The sequence below is a fragment of the Rhynchophorus ferrugineus genome, unplaced genomic scaffold, assembly GCF_030347505.1.
Source record: "Rhynchophorus ferrugineus isolate W39M unplaced genomic scaffold, kcgeb_rfMv2 rfM5, whole genome shotgun sequence".
Lineage (NCBI taxonomy): Eukaryota > Metazoa > Arthropoda > Insecta > Coleoptera > Curculionidae > Rhynchophorus > Rhynchophorus ferrugineus.
In genome coordinates, this window is record NW_027472584.1 from 16,236,263 (window position 1) to 16,255,833 (window position 19,571).

Genomic DNA, 19,571 nt, shown 5'->3' on the forward strand with positions numbered 1-19,571 from the left:
CCATGGTCTTTTTTCGATATTAATACTATAAAGTGGTGATTGAGCATTCCTCAAGCTATACAATCTTACACAGTTTCGTTATTGGTGGGACTAGGATGTATTTACTTTGTCGGATTTTACACACTTGCCTAGAAAGAATCACAAACATTAATGATATTTTAGTTAATCAATAATTAATAGGTGTAATGTCGCAGATAGTGGTTCGAATTCTGCATTAAACAATAGATCCTCTCTAATATTTTACAAAGAATAATAGGTTATTTATTCAATAGGAGATTTTATTAACCTAGAGATGCTTTGTAGAAGCCTTATGTCAGTATGAGCAACTTTTTAGCTAAAATTTTGCGTATCAGAGAACTGCGTCGTCAATCTATCAAATTATGAGATTATCAAGCGATGCAAACCTTGGAGCCCATCGGGGCATTCGATAAAGTATGTAAAAGTGGTCTAATTTTCAAGATATTAAAGGATCTGTGATCTTGTAAACCTGATACATTCATATTTGAAACATTTATTATTTCACTTCAAAGTCGGCGTTTCCTTGTCGAATACTGTAAACATTCTCTTAGTGGGCGCAACTGGCTGCTTGAAAAAATTCCCATGTTTTGGCTATAGAAAGTTGCACACCATGTACTTCATTTTGACCGGCATCTAAGATTGTCAGATCAAACTCAGAAAATCACTGCTGTGGGTTATGGCGTATTAAGAGTACTGTTCCGTCTCTTGTATAATAATCCAACATAATTTAATACAGAGAAACATAGTTTCAGAGGATACTGTTAGTCTGTATGTAAAAGTATGTACAAATATACAGCCCTTTTGAGGGAACATCCTTTCATACACTGTTGGGTAATATACGACTTAAATGGTGCCAAAATAACATACTAAGAGGCCTAATGGAATTTTCAGACATAGCTTCTGAAAGAACCCCATGTTTAAAAGCATATAATAACATCAAGGAAGACTTATTATTTCAATTTGTGTATTTAGATGAGACATTTCAGGGTGGGACCATTATATTCAATGGTCACTCATGGCAAGATGATAATAAAAATAGTGTTCAGACAATAAAAGTTGATGGAAAAAGGTACACGTTAGAATAACAATTGATTAGGTTTTATTAGGTATAACATTTATTAATAATTCAATGCAGATATATTGTTCTTCATGCTAGAAACAAGAATGGTTACTAATACCTTCTAAAATTGTTTCAAAATAATATGTTGAGAGTGATTCTGAATGGCTCATTGTATGCCACAAACAACCAAATACATCGAGAAACAAGGGTGCCAGTAATCTTTGATTTTAAACAAACATAGTCACCGAAAAGGTCATAAAGAAACCTTCCAGAATAAATAATAGGTTAATTGGATCAATTCCCGCTCTACTACCATGTCGTCATGTTACACAGTTTACAACAGTATACCGATTGGTAATTAAAAAAGGACTTCATACCTGACTGACGTATCCTTTGGGCTCCTTATTACAATCAACGATTCCAACTGACAAATTGTACAGCGCAAGTCCGAACTACAAAGTTCACAAAAGGTGACTTTAATAACGTTGATAGTTGTTTTTTGAAGTTAGTATTTCTGCGCTCAAGTGACTTAAGATCGATAAATTAAGAAGGGGTTAGGGTCAACATTTTGGACTACCAGATTTCTGATTCTCACTTATTAAAAAACCGCTGGAGGTTAATTGATGTTGAGTATTTACATTTTAAGTAATAAAGTTATGGAATAGTAGTACCGCTTCCAAAGGGGCTATTTTTACTTATGGACAGAACAAGGAACGACTTGATCGACGAGAATTATCTGAATTATTGTAAAAGTCTTTAAAATGATAAACAAAGAAGGACAATATTGTAATTCAGTGACAATGAGAGGTTTCTTATCGACCGACAAAATATATATATCTAGTAGTTAGATATTTGGATTATATTATGCAAATTAACTAAACATTAGGAAGTTTAAAAAATATTTTGTGTTTCAAATTTTAATATTGTCAGATTAAAAATTAAAATCCCGTAAAAATACAAGCAGTTTTGCACATTTAAATAATTCTTACTTTTATTTGCATTTGTGCTTATTCAGAAAATGTGTTTAAGTGCAAATTACTGTTCGGATATTATAATTTATTAGGAAGAAGCAGATATTTTCTCTCGGAATTATACATTCTCGGACCAGTTTAATTCGTTTGATGCTATGAAGGGAAGGAACCCCGAAAAAAGGAAAAGAAAAACGAAATCAGATAGAAAGTTATTTAGAAATGGGGTTTCGTTTGTGTTTGTATATTATTAAAAATTAAATGATTAAGTTAATTAAATTAACCTTTTAATAAACTGAATCGTACTTTAAGAGCGATTTTTTTCTTCAAAAATTCATTCTACTGGTTTTTAAATTTATTATAAAATTTCTTAAGTTCTTAATTGTAGTTATTTTTAATTTTTAATTTTTGGAACATAAAAACAGGCACTATAGAAATTCAGAATACCCAGCTCAGCAGACAAAACGTTTTATTGACATCAAAATTGTCACATCAATTTAATTAACTTTAATTAAGTGTTTGTCTAGGTAAAGAATTGCGTTGTGGTATTGCTAATTGGATAGTATGCTATATATTATATTATACATCAGGTTGAAATTTAGATTAACTACAGTTTGTAAGTGCAATCGTTGCTTTAAAATAAACTTTATTATTATCTCGTTCATGATCTATTCTAAATATAAATTAATTAATTCTCGCTAAACCTGGACTGCCTGAAGGAGTATTAGGGATATCCAGCATACACAAGATGGATGCACCTTGAATTAGAGACGCCAAAAAGACGATACCAACCAAGCAATCTCCTCAAGAAGATTATCAAATACGGCTATTTCATTACCAAAATTACTTTGTACATTTTATGTACTTGTGAAACGTATAGTCTAATTTGCACATTTTATGTATGCTGTAAACTTATCTTTCATAGGGGCTTTGAAACAAATGGTTCTCTTTACTAGAAAATGGAAAAATACTGTTCCTTTTTCCAAATAAGCTTGAAGCTTTGTTATGTATAGTACATTGTTTTCCTTCCAGTTAAACTTTAACCTTTGAGTGTATTAAAGCATAGTTTATATAAATATAAAAGCTTTTGTAATATTTCTCTACATTTTAAATATCTTATTTAGGCTATTGTTATTAAACGCACAGTTAAATAATAAATACACATGTTATGTATTATTTTTTATACTTAAAACAAATTTCAATTTATAAACCTTTTATCATTAAATATAGTTTTATACAATCGTGTTAATTGATTGATTTATAAAAATTAATTAAGAAATATTGTTTCGTATATTAAATATCCAAATTGTGCCATTCGGTTTTGCTGATTATTGTGGGGTTTCTATTATTTGGTCTTTATTATGAGTTGAAGATACCGAGTTAAGATTCTCTAGAAAGTCTAGTCTAGAAATTTGAAAAAATCGACTTTTTTCTAAAGGTTTTTTTTTTAAATCGAAGGTTGAGAAATAATTTCATGAAGTAGAGTTATTTAAATAATAATATCGCATAAATTGTTTTAATTTTCCGTGACCTCAAATAGCATGGGAATGCATATTCTTACAAGGAATTGCTGGTGTTTATTAATATTATTTAATTACTAGAATCGCAAAAGGAAGAATCTAGAGTCTGCGTAATATTTAAGTATATATGTAACAAGTGAAAAAATTTTTTCTTTAGTTTTCAAAATTCATTCTTCAGAAAATAAGTTTCAGTCAAAATACTGTCGATTAGCTGACATTATGACAAAGATATTGTTTTATATTGAAATTTTTGTAACAATGTTTTCAGGAATCTTACTTCGTACCCTATATACCTTATTATTGGGTTCTTATTATTATGGGTATACATAAAAATGATTAGTATACCACATAATATTAAATAAAGTTAGTTGTTATTGTTTTATATTATTTTAAGTAGTTAAAATTAGCAATACAGTAGTTCTTCACTGATTCAATGAAAATGTGATTATTGTTGTAGTTTTAATAAATAATTCCTTATGTTGGAAACACGTAAAATGAAAAACAGAACGGTTTTAAGTAAAAGCTTATGACCTAATTCGTATTTCGTGAAACGTGTTTCCCTCTGTTAAGTCCACAATCCTGGCTTAATTCCTGTATACCTGCGTAGGTACCTTTTAAAATATATATGTATATCTATTCTGTTGGGCCTTACCTCGTAAGCATTACCTGTACCGAAATAAATCGGAATGAATGCAAGCCATATCACGCAAGTGGTGTACATGGTGAATCCAATAAATTTCGATTCGTTGAAATTCTCCGGAATTTTCCTGGTCTTTACTGCGTATACGGTGCAGATGGTGATCAGCAGCATGTTGTACAGTTGAGAGAATAAAAAGGACATGTCTTGGATTTTGCATTTCAGGATTACCTGAAACAAGATTTGTTTCAATTTATGTTTAGCAAATTACATAATAAACGTTTGAAAAGTATAGGCGTAAGAATAAAAAACAAGATATAATATATAATTATATTTTCGAAAATATTTGGCAACAATCCTGGTTAAAGCAAGCTGAGTTGTAGAGTATAAGAACTATACACTATAACTCCAACTTTTGTGATGTACTAGCTTGATTCAGTATTTTTTATTTCTTGTTTCAAGGTTTTCGTTTTTGTTCAAAGTTTGTCTGGGGTCCGATTTGTTTTTATTTAGCCACCAACAGCTCTTTTCATCTGTATTTCCGTCAGTGACTGCATTTATAGGTTTTTCTTTATTTTTGATTCGTTTGGACCTTGTGAGTCTTTAGAGCATTCTAACTTACAATCAACAATTGTTACAATTACAATCAATCCTGTAAATGACCGTCAATGTCAATTAACGTTTTTAATTTAAACTTTAAATTGTTTATACTAATGAATAACAAAAAATATTTTTCTGTTATTATTATTATTATTATTATTATTATTATTCTATTATTTATTATTCTAAGTTGAAATCGAATGAGAAATGTCCAATATGCACCGTCTTTTTTGACAACTTGTTAACATTTTGAAGGGAATTTCTTATGCAGGATGCATTATGCATTATACCGCTCTCATGCCCTATTGTCTTTGCCCCTATTGTAAAAAAATGTTCCAAAATATAATCGTCTAATCACTCAGTGCTAAGTCCGGATTATCAGGCGAAGGTTGTACAACCTTTCAACAAAGCTTCCGGTCTATTCTGTTCCGTTGCTATGTATGTGGGTGATCTAGCGTTATCTTGATGAAATGCATTTACTTGTCAAAGCCAATTTGGACCTATGGGGTGCAAATATGGGGTTGCACTAAAAATTCAAATCAGTTAGTCATACAGCGCTGTCAAAACAAGGTTCTTCGATTGATTACCAATGCCAATCGCTATGTAACCAATGAAGAACTGCACGATGACCTGGAAATCAAATGGATTTGCGAAGTTGTGCAGGATTTCGCCTTGAAACACGCAAGAAGATTACTAAATCATACTAACGTGGAAGCAATACAACTGCTGGACAGCGCGCAGGATGTCAGGAGATTGAAACGAACAAAACCATACGAACTTGTGTGAACATTTAGTGTGTATTATTAGTGTAAACTATAACTATAAGTTAATAATTAATAAATAATTATAATTTTATAATTGAGGAATACATACTGATGTATTTTCTCGCATTCGTCTTGCTTGTTAATTAATCTAAGCACATAGGAAAAGTAGTAATAAATTAATTGTAATAATAATAATAATAATAAGATTGTACTAAGCGTATCTATTAAAGATGTTATTAAAAAAATTTACTTGTCAAATATGGTAAGTATGTTTTTGTGCGAACTGTTAGTTTTCTAATGCCATACTGTAAAGCGAATGAATTATTATTGAAGCCATTTAATAATGTAAAATAATGAAATTGATTTTACTAGACGTTAGGTGAATCTTTATATATTAAATATTTTTAAATATATTATATATCTATTTCTTTTTTACTTTTTGAGCTCTCTTCTTATATTATTATCTATATATTCTTTGAATTATGAAATTGAAGTTATGAAATTCTTTTCTTTGATTTTTTTTTGCTTTGGACTAAGTATATTTTAATAATAATAGATCAGTAGCCGGCATGCAAATGTTTCACCCTCGAGAGAAAAAGACAAACCATTAAATACCAATTAACAGCAAGCCTCGATAACGCAGCTTAAAAAGGTTCATTGTGATTCAGCTGGCGTATTCAGCCTTGGTCAAAAAGGGATGAAATCCTTATTATGTCCAAAGGCCCCCTTTAACCGGCTTTTCATTAAAGAATCTTTTCCCAAGATTAGAACAGCCTAATTCCTAAAATAACCAAAATGCTCTTTTACTTCCCTTGAAAACTTTCGAAACGATTTTCGACTGCATCTTGCTCACACACAATGTAGTAGCAGGTATTAATCGTTTAGCAAGCTTTTCACTCAATTTATTTGGATGTTCCATTTGATTTATTATACACTCATCTATTAGTTTCGGATCTTATTTGATTTCCTGGTTATGCTTGTCAGATTATTATTTTTTTACTGGAATATTTTTTAATAATTAATTTGATACCGTAATATCTTGATTGTATTAAATAAAATGTATTTAAATATAATATTATATATCCGTATAATTCCTAAAGTGTAGATAGGTGAGTATTTTATATAATCGTTGATTTTCATTCTGCTTATGTCTCCTTTATCAGGCACCGCATCCTATAGGATATTAATGAAAACTTTTCAAGATATCTAAATCAATTTAAAATCGAAACGATTGAAAATATAGAGAAAATTTCAAATTGATATTCATGAAAAATAAGATCAAAGATTACAAAAACGATAAGGAACCGAAAAAATGTAATTCAGAAACAGTTCGGATAATATTATTCAAATTTGATGCCAACTCATAATAAAATATAATTCATATATTCCTAACCAGAAGTTTCATATATTTTTGTGCTTTATTTAAGAGATTTGACCCTATTCAGATACCCAGAAAATAAATCGTTTAAAGATAAATATGGAATCTTTAATAATTTATTTATTTTGTTGTTTTGTTTACAATCATTTGGATTCTATTCTATATATTATTTTATATATTATATATTAATTGTCAATTATTGCCAATATGCTTTAGTTTTATTTGTTTTAGTTTTAGAATGTATTGCTTATTGCAGTTTTGTAAATTCATTTTAATACCAGAAAATATTTTCCTTCTCATTTTATTCCAGTTGAAAAGAGATACAATGCTGTCTGATACGTTTGAACGTATAACCGAGAGAGCCTGCAAAAATAATTCGGTTATCAAATATCTGCTAATAATAAAAATGAAATACGTTTTAAGAAAATTACAATAGATGGCATAACATATGGTACAGTTGTGGAATTATTCGTTTATTGTTTTTGTATTGACTGGGTTTGTTTGCTCACAATACTCATTACAATTTTGTGGGAGGAATTTGGAACGAAAAACACTGGTTAAAACATGTTTTTTTCGATGTTAAAGACTATATGGGGTCAAGTTTATACGGAAGGGTTGAGGAAATGAAATAATAAAGAAGAAAGAGAGACGTTTTTCCTTTTTTTGTAGAAACCAAATTGTCCAGCTAGTACCAAATAATCTTTTGCTAATGTTGCTTTAGATCAAGAAATTTTGATTTTGCGGGTGACTTAGTCCCTGGGCTGGAATTGCAAAAACACGGAAACCAAATTGTTCATCGGGAATTATGTGGTTTGCGTTTGTGAAGCTGTTTAAAGCGTCCAGTATCGCTTTTTCTGCGAGTTTGGAGAGCTCATCAGACATGTGTCTTTTTTTAGGGATAATTGCGATGTGCGATGTGTTTCCACTCTTTAGGGAAATATTTGAGCCTCAGCCTGGAATTGCTTTTATTTGTAAGCTCGGAAAGTTGCTTGCTGATTGAAATTGAGGTTTTTCAGGTGGTTTGCTGAAATACCACCTGGGCCTGGTGCTTTTTTTTATAGGAAGACGCTTGAGAGCTGCAGGTCTCTCGGAGAGACTAGACACTTTTAGAGATTTTCTGATATGAAGTTTTTCCTTTTCAAATAAACAACTGTGTCAATGATGACGTCTAGCATCTGTCGTGGAGGGCCCAGTGCAGGAATGCATATCATTGGTTTATCGAACGTTTCAGGAAGGAGTTCGGCTTTTTCTGGAATTGTTATGGCGAAATCCCTAGAGGATGACGCGATTGGAGGTGCGCCAGAGGTAGTGAGAAGCAGTGCCATTTGAGAAATAATTCCCATTTCCTGTTATTCCAGGATTTTACCAGTATGCCAGTATGCTTTAGTTTCATTTGGTTTAGTCTAGGAATTTGGACATTTATTCAAGAATGTACACTATACCAAAAACGTTGGATGTGTTATTATTTCATTGTTATTATTTTTTCAGTACAAAAAATGTGGCATGTCGGCCACTTTAAGCAACATCTGGTCATTTAAATTTAAGAATGTGAATATTGAGTTCCGTAGAATGACACGTTAGCAACGATAACTCTTACTTATAGATTATTCAAAGAAGCAGTGAACTCATGTTATGTTATATATATATATATATATATATATATATATATATATATATATATATATAATGTATTGCTTATTGCAGTTTGTAAATTCATTTTAATACCAGAAGGAGAAGCAGTTCGGCTTTTTCTGGAATTGTTATGGCGAAATCCCTAGAGGATGACGCGATTGGAGGTGCGCCAGAGGTAGTAAGAAGCAGTGCCATTTGAGAAATAATTCCCATTTCCTGTTATTCCAGGATTTTACCAGTATGCCAGTATGCTTTAGTTTCATTTGGTTTAGTCTAGGAATTTGGACATTTATTCAAGAATGTACACTATACCAAAAACGTTGGATGTGTTATTATTTCATTGTTATTATTTTTTCAGTACAATGTGGCATGTCGGCCACTTTAAGCAACATCTGGTCATTTAAATTTAAGAATGTGAATATTGAGTTCCGTAGAATGACACGTTAGCAACGATAACTCTTACTTATAGATTATTCAAAGAAGCAGTGAACTCATGTTATGTTATATATATATATATATATATATATATATATATATATATATATATATATATATATATATATATATATATAATGTATTGCTTATTGCAGTTATATATATATATATATATATATATATATATATATATATATATATATATATATATAGAGTGTATTGCTTATTGCAGTTTGTAAATTCAGTTTAATACCAGAAGGAGAAGGAGTTCGGCTTTTTCTGGAATTGTTATGGCGAAATCCCTAGAGGATGACGTGATTGGAGGTGCGCCAGAGGTAGTAAGAAGCAGTGCCATTTGAGAAATAATTCCCATTTCCTGTTATTCCAGGATTTTACCTTTCCTGATCGCACGTTGTGCCTTGCATTTATCGTCTGGGATCAATGTGGCATGAGCCCTTCTCTAAGCGATTCTTAGGTCTGATTAGCTCTTTGAATATCCCTTGGAAGAGTAAATTTAATTATTCTACACTGCGCGTTTTGGTGGACCTTGAAGTTAGCCTGATGACTGCTCTAGATGGTCTGGAGAGTTGATACTTGGAGGTCCTGTTTTGAGTAATTTTGATTGATAAAATTTCCAGTCGATTGTGTTTTGAGGTCTAGGAATAATGGACCTCAGGAAAAAGTCGGTGATTGAGAGGAGTATTGGTCCGTGGTCTGAATCAAGGTCTTGAAGAACTTGCTGGTCTGAAGTTTAGTTTGGTTTGGTTGTTAGTATACTGGAATGTTTTTTCTGTGCGCGGTAAGAAGAAAGGACTTACTGCGGCGCTGTTGACATATTGCTCTGCCAGAAAACCTTTCTAAAGCCGTCCATCCGATTTAATATTCCAAATTATTCGTCGTTAAAAACAGCATCAAACACATCCAGCTGTATCTGCAGTCGCTTTCTAACATTAAACATACCTCTATTGCAATTGAGGCAAATAACAATCGAATTCAGTTTACATATGTCTATGAAGATGCAGAACATTTCAATAAAGAATAATTCAAATCTCTATTTCAAGAAAACTCGACCAAATTTGTCACTTTGACACTTCAATGCTCACCACCCCTTCTGCGAACCAACCAACCAACTCACTATTCCTTCGATATCGATCTCCAGCCGACTCTTAATGACTTATTTATTGTACAAAATATATAGAGAAACATTGTCGTGCTGCTGTTTTATATCCGGAACCGCATGATACTAATCATACGCCTTGCCAACCTTAGAATTCAGAGTGGGTGTATTTGTGGTTGCTTAAGGTTTGTATCGGTCGCTACACATTACGAGATATTGGATACTTCTGTAGCTATATTCGTGTCAATACACATATTAATTACGTCAAATTAGATGTTTGGTTATATACGATATATATTGTTATATAAATAACATAATGGTTTAAAGTTCTAGACATTTCCAAATGTTCATTGGGTGCTGTTAAAGATGGCGATTATCGACAACTATCGACTTCAACGATAAATGATAAACTTATGTGAGTGTCGATTAGGACCTAGAATGTTGAATCTAATGAGATATTTGTATCGAATATTGATTTAAAAGCGTCCTTTTTTCATGTGTTACAAAAGAAAAATCCATATGGAAACTATTAATTGGAATATCTCCACAAATTGTATTTACCAAACTTTGGCCTTATCATCTGTAAGGATCGATACCACATGACCTGATGATTATTCTCGTGAATAATTATTTCCAATTTAATTGCGTGAGCTTAAAGAATATATCGTTTGTAGGCTATTAGTGCCTGGTCTAAAGTATGACTGTCTATAATGTTGCTTTTGTTATATATTATAATAAGATTGGGTCGGGAATATTGCCGGTACTATCGTAAATCTAATTGGTATATATCTATGCTATCGGTAAAATATCGTAAATAAGTCACCATTTTTTTCTTTTTAAATGAATTAATTTGAAACAAATTTAAAATGCGTTTGTTTTAATCATAACATATTTCATTAGTTAGACAATAGTAAAACCAATTTAACAATAGCGTTTACTATAAAGGACGGTCCAAAGGAAAACATGCCTTACCTAAAAAATCGGTGTATTGACTTTATTGGTGCAAATATTTAGTCATGGGTTGTAAGAAGTGATTAGAGGACTCTATTTCGGGATTTTGGAATCTCAATCGTATTTCAGTTCCGACAATTTGTGAATTAAATATAGGGAGTTGCATAATTATTAAAAATATTAAAAAATTTTAAAATTAATCTTGGAGAGCAAATTTATAAATATTTACTAACGATTCTCTAACTTCTCCACAAAACCACAAACATTTCCCACAAAAATGAGCTTTTTGAACATGTGCGTGAGTATCACTCCAACAGTGTAACTTTATGTAAAGACGCTTTACTAATTTACAAGATAGGTATGAAACAGACAAAGGACTCGACCTTTCCTTGGGGCTTCTCAATCTTCTTTTTTCTCTTTCAAACGTTTGGCGCCGACATTAGCTTTCTCAACGCTTTCCTATTGACCGAAACTACTGTACGTGAAATTCCAAACATATATCATACAAACATACCAAAAACGTTGGATGTGTTATTATTTCATTGTTATTATTTTTTCGGTACAAACAATATGGCATGTCGGCCACTTTCAGCAACATCTGGTCATTTAAATTTAATAATGTGAATATTGAGTTCCGTAGCATGACACGTTAGCAACGATAACTCTTACTTATAGATTATTCAAAGAAGCAGTGAACTCATATTATCAATATGTATAATGTAGTGCTTGTTGCAGTTTGTAAATTCGTTTTAATACCAGACAATATTTTCCTTCTCATTTTAGTCCAGTTGAAAAGAGATACAATGCTGTCTGATACGTTTGAACATATAACCGAGAGAGCCTGCAAAAATCGTTCGGTTATCAAATATCTGCTTGACAAGACGCTAATAAAAAGAGTGTAAAGAAGACAAAGGTTGATGGGAAAAGGTAAAAGTTTGATTAACATTTGATTATGTTTTGTAAATCATAATATTTTTTAATAACTCATTGCAAATATATTGTTCTTAACGCTAGAAAGAGGAATCCAACAAAAAATCACAACAAGTGGTTGGCAAAGCCTGTAACTAAGAAATGGCTTGCAAAACATAAATTAAGTTTTGGGGATACCATGTTAAGGAGTGAAGTATTTCAAATTGTCACTTGGTAAATATAAATGACCTGTTTAATTGCGTTTTATGCAATTTACTTTTTTAGAAATAGGCCTAAAGAGATACATAGTAGATCAGATGGCTGAATTATATGGTTACAAACTCTAACGTCTTCCTCGCTATTGAATTGTTATATTATGTAGGAAAAATTACTACAGTAGATATGCAGGTCCAGAAGGATATAGTCTGGCAAGAACTGTTTGGATATGTGGAAAGGATTGTCTAAAATAAAGCCCTTCGATTTGGATGAGCTCCATCAGACACAAAGATAATATATTGGGAAATGGTGGAATTATACACTAATGTTAGATTAGAAATTAATACCTTTGTTATCGACTTGAATAGTGGCTCAAAATGCCACAGTGAGTAAATGAAATGGGATGTGGGGTTATGATTCTATGTTGATAATACGAAGACAGGTTGATGAGAGTGGAAAAAACTTAAGGTGAGTATAGAATTAATATAGAATAACTGTAGAAAATTGTTTTGTAGAGTGTGAAAGATTTATGTATGAGATATGTGTGTAATTGTTTAGAGTATATATGAGCAATTGGTTAAAATATTCGAGGAGAGAATTAACACTGTTTTGCAGATATGGCAAATACATAAACAAGAATTCAGTGATTAAATCTAATTTTATCAAGAAAAATGTAAACAGCTAGTAATAGAAGAAATTAAGAAGAAATACTGTCATATCAGAGTGATTTGACAAGAAAACCTAGCAACGAAGGAAACAGTAACTGAACATAAAAAGGTAAATCTATTCTCTAATGAAAATAAAATACATTACTTAGATGTACAATTATTAATTAGGCTTATTAAGCCTCCAGGGGATACCCTAAGTAGTAGAAGAAAAGGGTTCAATGTAAATATAATAAAATAACTCTAACCTACAAACTATAGTGGCTATTTAAATAACTTATAAAAATATTAAAAAATAAATATAAAATTAAAATTTAAAAAAATAAAATAAAATTATATTTTATAACATTTTTGTTTGATTATTTTGATTATATTAGAATGCTAGTTTATATCGAAGCTAAAATAAACTAAAATGGGTAAAAGATCTGCGTTAAATGCAGCAACATTGCACTATTTTTGACGTCATAAATTGAAATGACGTGAGTTCACTGCTACTTTGGATAGACTATAAGTCCAGTTTAGTTGGGTTTTTGATTTCAGTAGTTTAAAATGTACATTTTAAACGATATAAACAGAAGTAGTGTGTTTTTTTTAACAGAAGTTCCGGGTGCAATTTTGTTTAAATTACGTTTTCAGATAAGATCTACAAAATTTGGTTACTTTAGATTAATGATTGACATTAATGACATGAAATTTAAAGTTGTCTGTGAATTTTAAAATACTTAAGTTAATTGACATCGAGTTCTCTAGTGAAACATCTCCATATAACGCATTAGTTTAATATTATTAAGTTAAAATATATTATGACTTCAAAAATAATATATAAATTTTACAATATTGACAATATTTTTAATTGTAAAATAACGATATAAAAATGCAACAGTTATATTTACGAATAAATTATTTTAATATTAGTATAATATTCCAAAATAAATAAATGAAAATTATTATATCACTACTTACTGTTTTTCTTGTGGGATAATAATATCGTGTACCAGGTGGCTCAATAATCATCCAAACTAAAGTCAGTATAACTTGAACAGCTATCAAGGAACATGTTATGCAGACTTGAGACTTTGGGCTGATGTAGCTGGGCCTTTTTGCAGATTTTGAAGCTGAGTCGAATATGCGGGAGATACGATTGGTTTTGGTAAGTAGGGCCCCATAAATTATGGAGAAACCAACACCTACGCCAAATCTTTGGGTGATACAAACAACTGCTGATGGTTTAGCAAGTAGAGCAAACGTGTTTAGGTAACAGAGGAGTATTCCAAATAGCAACATATAGCTTAGCTCGCGTCCTGAGGCTCTTACTAAAGGAGTATCATTGTGCTTGATGAATAGACCTGAAAAAAAAAAACACGTAGAGCTATAGTATAAGTAACATAAATTATTATGATTCTTAATATTTGGTGTATGGCTTAATTATTACAGATTTTTTCTTCAGGTTAAGTTTAAGTTCGATATGTAAATCTGATAAAATAAATATATTTGCAGTTTTTCTACTATTTTGAAAGCGATCACTATCAAAAGCGCGAGTTACATAACTTTTTAAAATAGCAGAGTTTAATATATTAATTTTTTTTAATTCACATAAATAGCGCATATATTATAACTAGTTTTTCACTATATAGTAATTGTTCCTTATTAATGCTGATAAGTGCAGATCTAAGGTTTCACATCTATACTGAAATAGCGTTTGATGAAAGTATATCTTCCACCGGTGCACCATATATAAGCTTAAAACTTAGCTTAACTATACTCAATGGCTTTTTGATGGAGTAAAATGATTTTTCACAAACTGGCATTGACAATTAACAATTTCTTCATTGACTATAATTACTCTTATGTATTTCTGAATATCCTCAATTGAAATATCCCTGAAGCTTTGACAATGCTCCAATGAATTTTCTTTTAATAAGTTTAGATCATATTGTCAATTGCATCTGACTACAGGCCCATCAGCCTTCTCAGTGCTTATGAAATACTCTATGTTCTCAACTCTTTCACGAGGGAAAACAACATCATTCCTGACGAACAGTTCAGCTTTCATACTCACCATTCATCTGTCCATCAGGCTACCCGTTTGGCCGCACGCATCCATCGCGCTTTTGATCAACGTAAAAGCTTGGACCTGTCCTCCTGGATCTAACTAAAACTTTCGATCAGGTCTGGTACGACAGTTTGATCGCAAAATGCGTGAGCTTAGACCTCCCAGAAGACCTAACCGCTCTCATCAAGTCCTATCTATCGGGCAGATCTTTCCAGGTCAAGATCAGGAAAACATTTTCCAGTCGAAAAAAAATCGACGCTGGCGTACCTCAAGGTTCCCCGCTGGTCCCAGCATTATTTAACCTCTTTGTTTCAGATCTGTCACGAAAAAAGCACATTGACGTCGCGTTGTACGCTGACGACAATGCTTTCTTCACGGCCTCCAGGTTCGAGGTTACAATTCAAGAACGTATACAGAAGCAGCTCGATCATGCGGTCAACTGGTTCAAATTCTGGAGGTTGAAAATCAACCCCCTGAAAACCCAGGCCATCATTTTCCATAAGAAGCGTTACGCACTGCGTGTCTCGTAACTTAAGTTCGACACCGCAACAATTCCATAGTTGGATAACGTCACGTACCTAGGTCTCCACTTCACTAAGATTCGGTTGGCATTCGCAAATCGAGAAGCAACCCAGAAAGGTTCGGCAATAGCAAACCTGCTATCTTCTCTGATTTTCCATTCTAGTAGACTTCCTATCTCCATCAAATGTTTATTTTACAAGGTGTTAATACAGTCCGTACTCCTCTACGGATCTAATGTCTACTTCAAGTTTGTTAGACGCAACCAGGTGAAACGGCTTCAAGTTTTCCAAAATAAGCTCCTCACGAGAATCATAAACGCTCGATGGTTTGTCAGAAATAATCAAATTCATGGGGAAACTGATACTTCAGAAATCAAGAACTTCATATCTCAATCATTCCACAAACAATAGCTCAGCTCTTCTTATGAAAACCCGCTTGTTTGCGAGCTGGTCGACATGCTGGGAGCACCGCGTCACCGCTACCCCCCCCCCCCTTTTCCAGACTGAAACAACCTCATCCGTCGCTACAGTCATAACTTTTGCCTTCATACGACAGTATCCAGTCGTGTGATAACTCAAGTTCTCGAATCAATAGGTAGTTTCACTATCTGTTATTTCTCCGGGTCCTCGTACCCAATTACGGTTACCCGATCAGCGGGTGCCATATCCCCAAATTTAATGTGATAGCAGTGGCAACCCACAGGGTTCAACTGTGAAGCGGTTTCGGTTTAGTGTATTGGTAAGCCCAGAGTCAGTCCCATATAATCCGATCGAACTTAGGGCAAGTCTACGCAACCAGGTATGCGCCATGAATTCCACCGCCTGGTTTTAGGCCAGAACAAAAAAAAACAATGTTTGTTGAATGAAGTTTGTTGTGTAAAATGTTTCAAATACTGATAGAAAACACATAATTCACTAGCATTACCTTAATAATATCTGTTGAATAAAACAAGATAATATGGCAGCAGTGATGAATGATCAAAGCACGTATATCACATGATATAATTCTACACTTATTATAATTGATGTATTAAGTCAACTGTTAAATAATAGTTATATGTAAGTATATTATAGTCAAAAGTATTTAAAAAATGTTTCATACTTTTGCCTAACAGTATTTCCAACATACTCACAGAGAAAAAAATAATATTTAAAATATATTATATGGAAGTATTGACGAAATGACTGGAATATTAATATTTTGTTCCCTATTTTATCTAAAACACAATTTATTTACCCAACATGAAACACGATGCAATTCAATATAATAAACCCTAATGGATACAGAATGGAATCATTGTCAAAAATGAAATTCTAACAGAATACATAACAAGTAAAACTAGATAAGGATTTGTATCGCGTTTTAGTTCACTTAATTAATCAAGTAGAGAATTCATCGCGTATATTCATTGTTTGTTTCAATAATAGATGTCAGAAAGTAAGAGTTATAACACATATGCTAAAGACAAATAAATCCGCTGTTAATGACTATTATTCGATATAATATTAATGAAGGAGACAGTTAATTATACTAACTATAACTTTTATTATTGATAAGTCAAAGTTTTATTAAGAAAAAATGTCATCTTCCATATTGCCAGTCCCATTTTTTTTTTCATGTTTTCGTTAGTATTTTAATTTTATTACAAATTTATTTTGTGTTATTTTGATTGATTTATTTTGATATGTTTTCACAGATCATGACACAGGTTAATAATGAGTAAACTTGTTCGGAAATTTAAAATAATTCCTATGTTATTTGGTGTATTTTAACATGTCACAAATTTTAATATTTTGCACACTTTTATATATATTTATGGATAAATTATATAGCTCGGTGAATAGAGGTAAGAAGAAATGAAACAGTGGTTGTTTACATTATGCGACCGTTATTTATTGAAGTTATATAAAATATGAAATTACAAATAGATAAAAGGAAGCTCGTGTTTACTTGTAGACGAGGCTTGGGTAGTCGATGGTGGCACGTCTGAACTGAACTATGGTCAGTCACTGAATGATGAAAGTACCCTTCAATAATCTCCCAGAAAAACATCTCGGGGTTACCAGATATTAGTTATAGTATGCTAGTTGGCGCTGCTGGCACTCCGCCCGTGTTCCACATCTAAGACTATTTTTGCAGACGATGTAAAATTCGATATGCCTCAAATATTCATATTCTTACTTAATAGAAAGTTTTGATAGACATATATATCGGATTAACTATGTAGCTTATGACTGGATGCTGCGTGGAGATTTAGGAGGTTGTTTGTAAAGTTTCTATGTTTCATATGTAAGTGAGACAATAGATATCAACACCAATTTAAAATCAATGATGGGTCCAATACCATGACCATTATTCAAAAATTATAGTCATATGTAACTGACCGATACTTCAGAGCCAAACAAAAAGATGCCTATTTTAACTTGAGGAAAATACAAGTAGGTGTTCTACAGGGAAGGGTATTGGGGCCAGTTCTTTTATCTACTGTTCATTCGGAACTTGCATACGTTTAATGCATTTGTTGTTATTACGTTTGCAGATGACACTACAATTCTTGCCATTGGATATAACAACACTGAACCAACCGACAAGTTGCTTTGTATGCTGTATGCTTTGTCTTTACATGATTCAAACAAGTTTTCATTTTCTGTCTTTGAAATAGCTGTTATTAGCAACTTGGCTTCAAAACGGGACTATTGGAACTGACTTATAATAATCAGAACCTCGAAATTTTTAATACTAATAATAAAACGGTTTATGTTTCAGTGAAATGTTATGCTCTGAACTTTAAGCTTACTGATACTATATGTTTATCGGCTATTGAGTACGTTCTGTAATTGCATATGCATTGTAAAGAGAACCCATTTTAGAACATGTGATTGAAAAACTCTCTAAATAATTTTGTATTTTTAATTTTACATCCCTTAATGAAACAACATTTTTGGAAGATATAATATTCTCTCAGGGTAGGAGTAGTACCTCTCTTAGGTTACGATAATAAATTAGAATTCATTTATAGTGCATATTTCGTAGTTTGGTTTTTAGCAAATAAACTATACTTGATAGTTGAGATGTGAGTATGTTTACGAATATCGAATTTAAACGATAAGAAATCAAAGCGTCCAATAACTTAAAAATTAACCGAATTCCTTCGAACAAGATATTTGTATAATTTTTTCGCATAGTAGGATTACGTTATATGAGAATTTGTGTACCAAGATCTGTTAACCTCGTAAATTCGACTGGAAAACAGCAATTACTTATTCAACATTTCATTTCTAATCTAGTTTTGCGTTCAGTAAAAGCCCGTTTAATAAATTAATCGATATAGAGACAGAACATCTTGAGACTGTATGTTTTTCCCTAATACCTAAAAATAAAGTTTTAGAATGTGCATTTCAAATGTTTGTTTTTGAAAAACAACATAACATCTTCCGACAGAATGAGTTACGATGTTATTACTCCATGAAACACTAGGGGAATTGACCAGACATATGTTTAGAAAAATTCATAAAATAATATGTTACTTAAATTTTTTCTAAAATAGATATAGACTTATCTGTAAAGGTATAATATTTTGGAAAATATGGAATCTATAATTTGGCTTAGAAAATATTTTGATACAGCATATACTGTCATTTTTTAGTCCCATAATCTTATATCATTAAATACATATAAAAGGGCTTTTTCAACATCTACTTTGTAATTAATAATTCGTGTTGTATGACTGTATTATGTTGTCAATAAGGGAATAAACATATATTTAATTAATGAGTTTTTCTGTTTAATGCCTGTCTGTTTTTAATTTAATATAATGGTTTTGTTCGTGTTGTTATGACGGCTTCCTATGTATACATTATATTCATTATAAAGTATGCTTATTTCAATAATAAAAACATATTTAAATAATTGGGGTTTTTAGAAAGGTGGCAATGATTAATTATTGATTATTTAATTTTTCTAATATATATCGTTTTAATTAGTAATATATACAGGGGCTAGATAAATTAATATGAATGTTTTGATATATAGTATATCTTGTTGCATGTCGGAACACTAATTTCGTGTAATTAGTACGACGCCTATGTATACCAAATGTTGAATAGATTACAGATTAAATTGCAAG

At 31.6% G+C, this 19,571-nt stretch overlaps 1 protein-coding gene across 1 annotated transcript in view; it reads right to left on the reverse strand.

Annotated features, from left to right (window-relative positions):
- The window catches only part of LOC143197308 (metabotropic glutamate receptor), a 202,723-nt gene that overhangs the window by 15,052 nt on the left and 168,100 nt on the right, over nucleotides 1-19,571 (reverse strand). The window contains exons 7-8 of the mRNA XM_076405665.1: nucleotides 13,834-14,216; nucleotides 4,219-4,434 (exon numbers count right to left, since the gene is read on the reverse strand). Of these exons, the coding sequence (XP_076261780.1) occupies nucleotides 4,219-4,434; nucleotides 13,834-14,216 (599 nt within the window). The remainder of the gene's footprint in view (nucleotides 1-4,218; nucleotides 4,435-13,833; nucleotides 14,217-19,571) is intronic.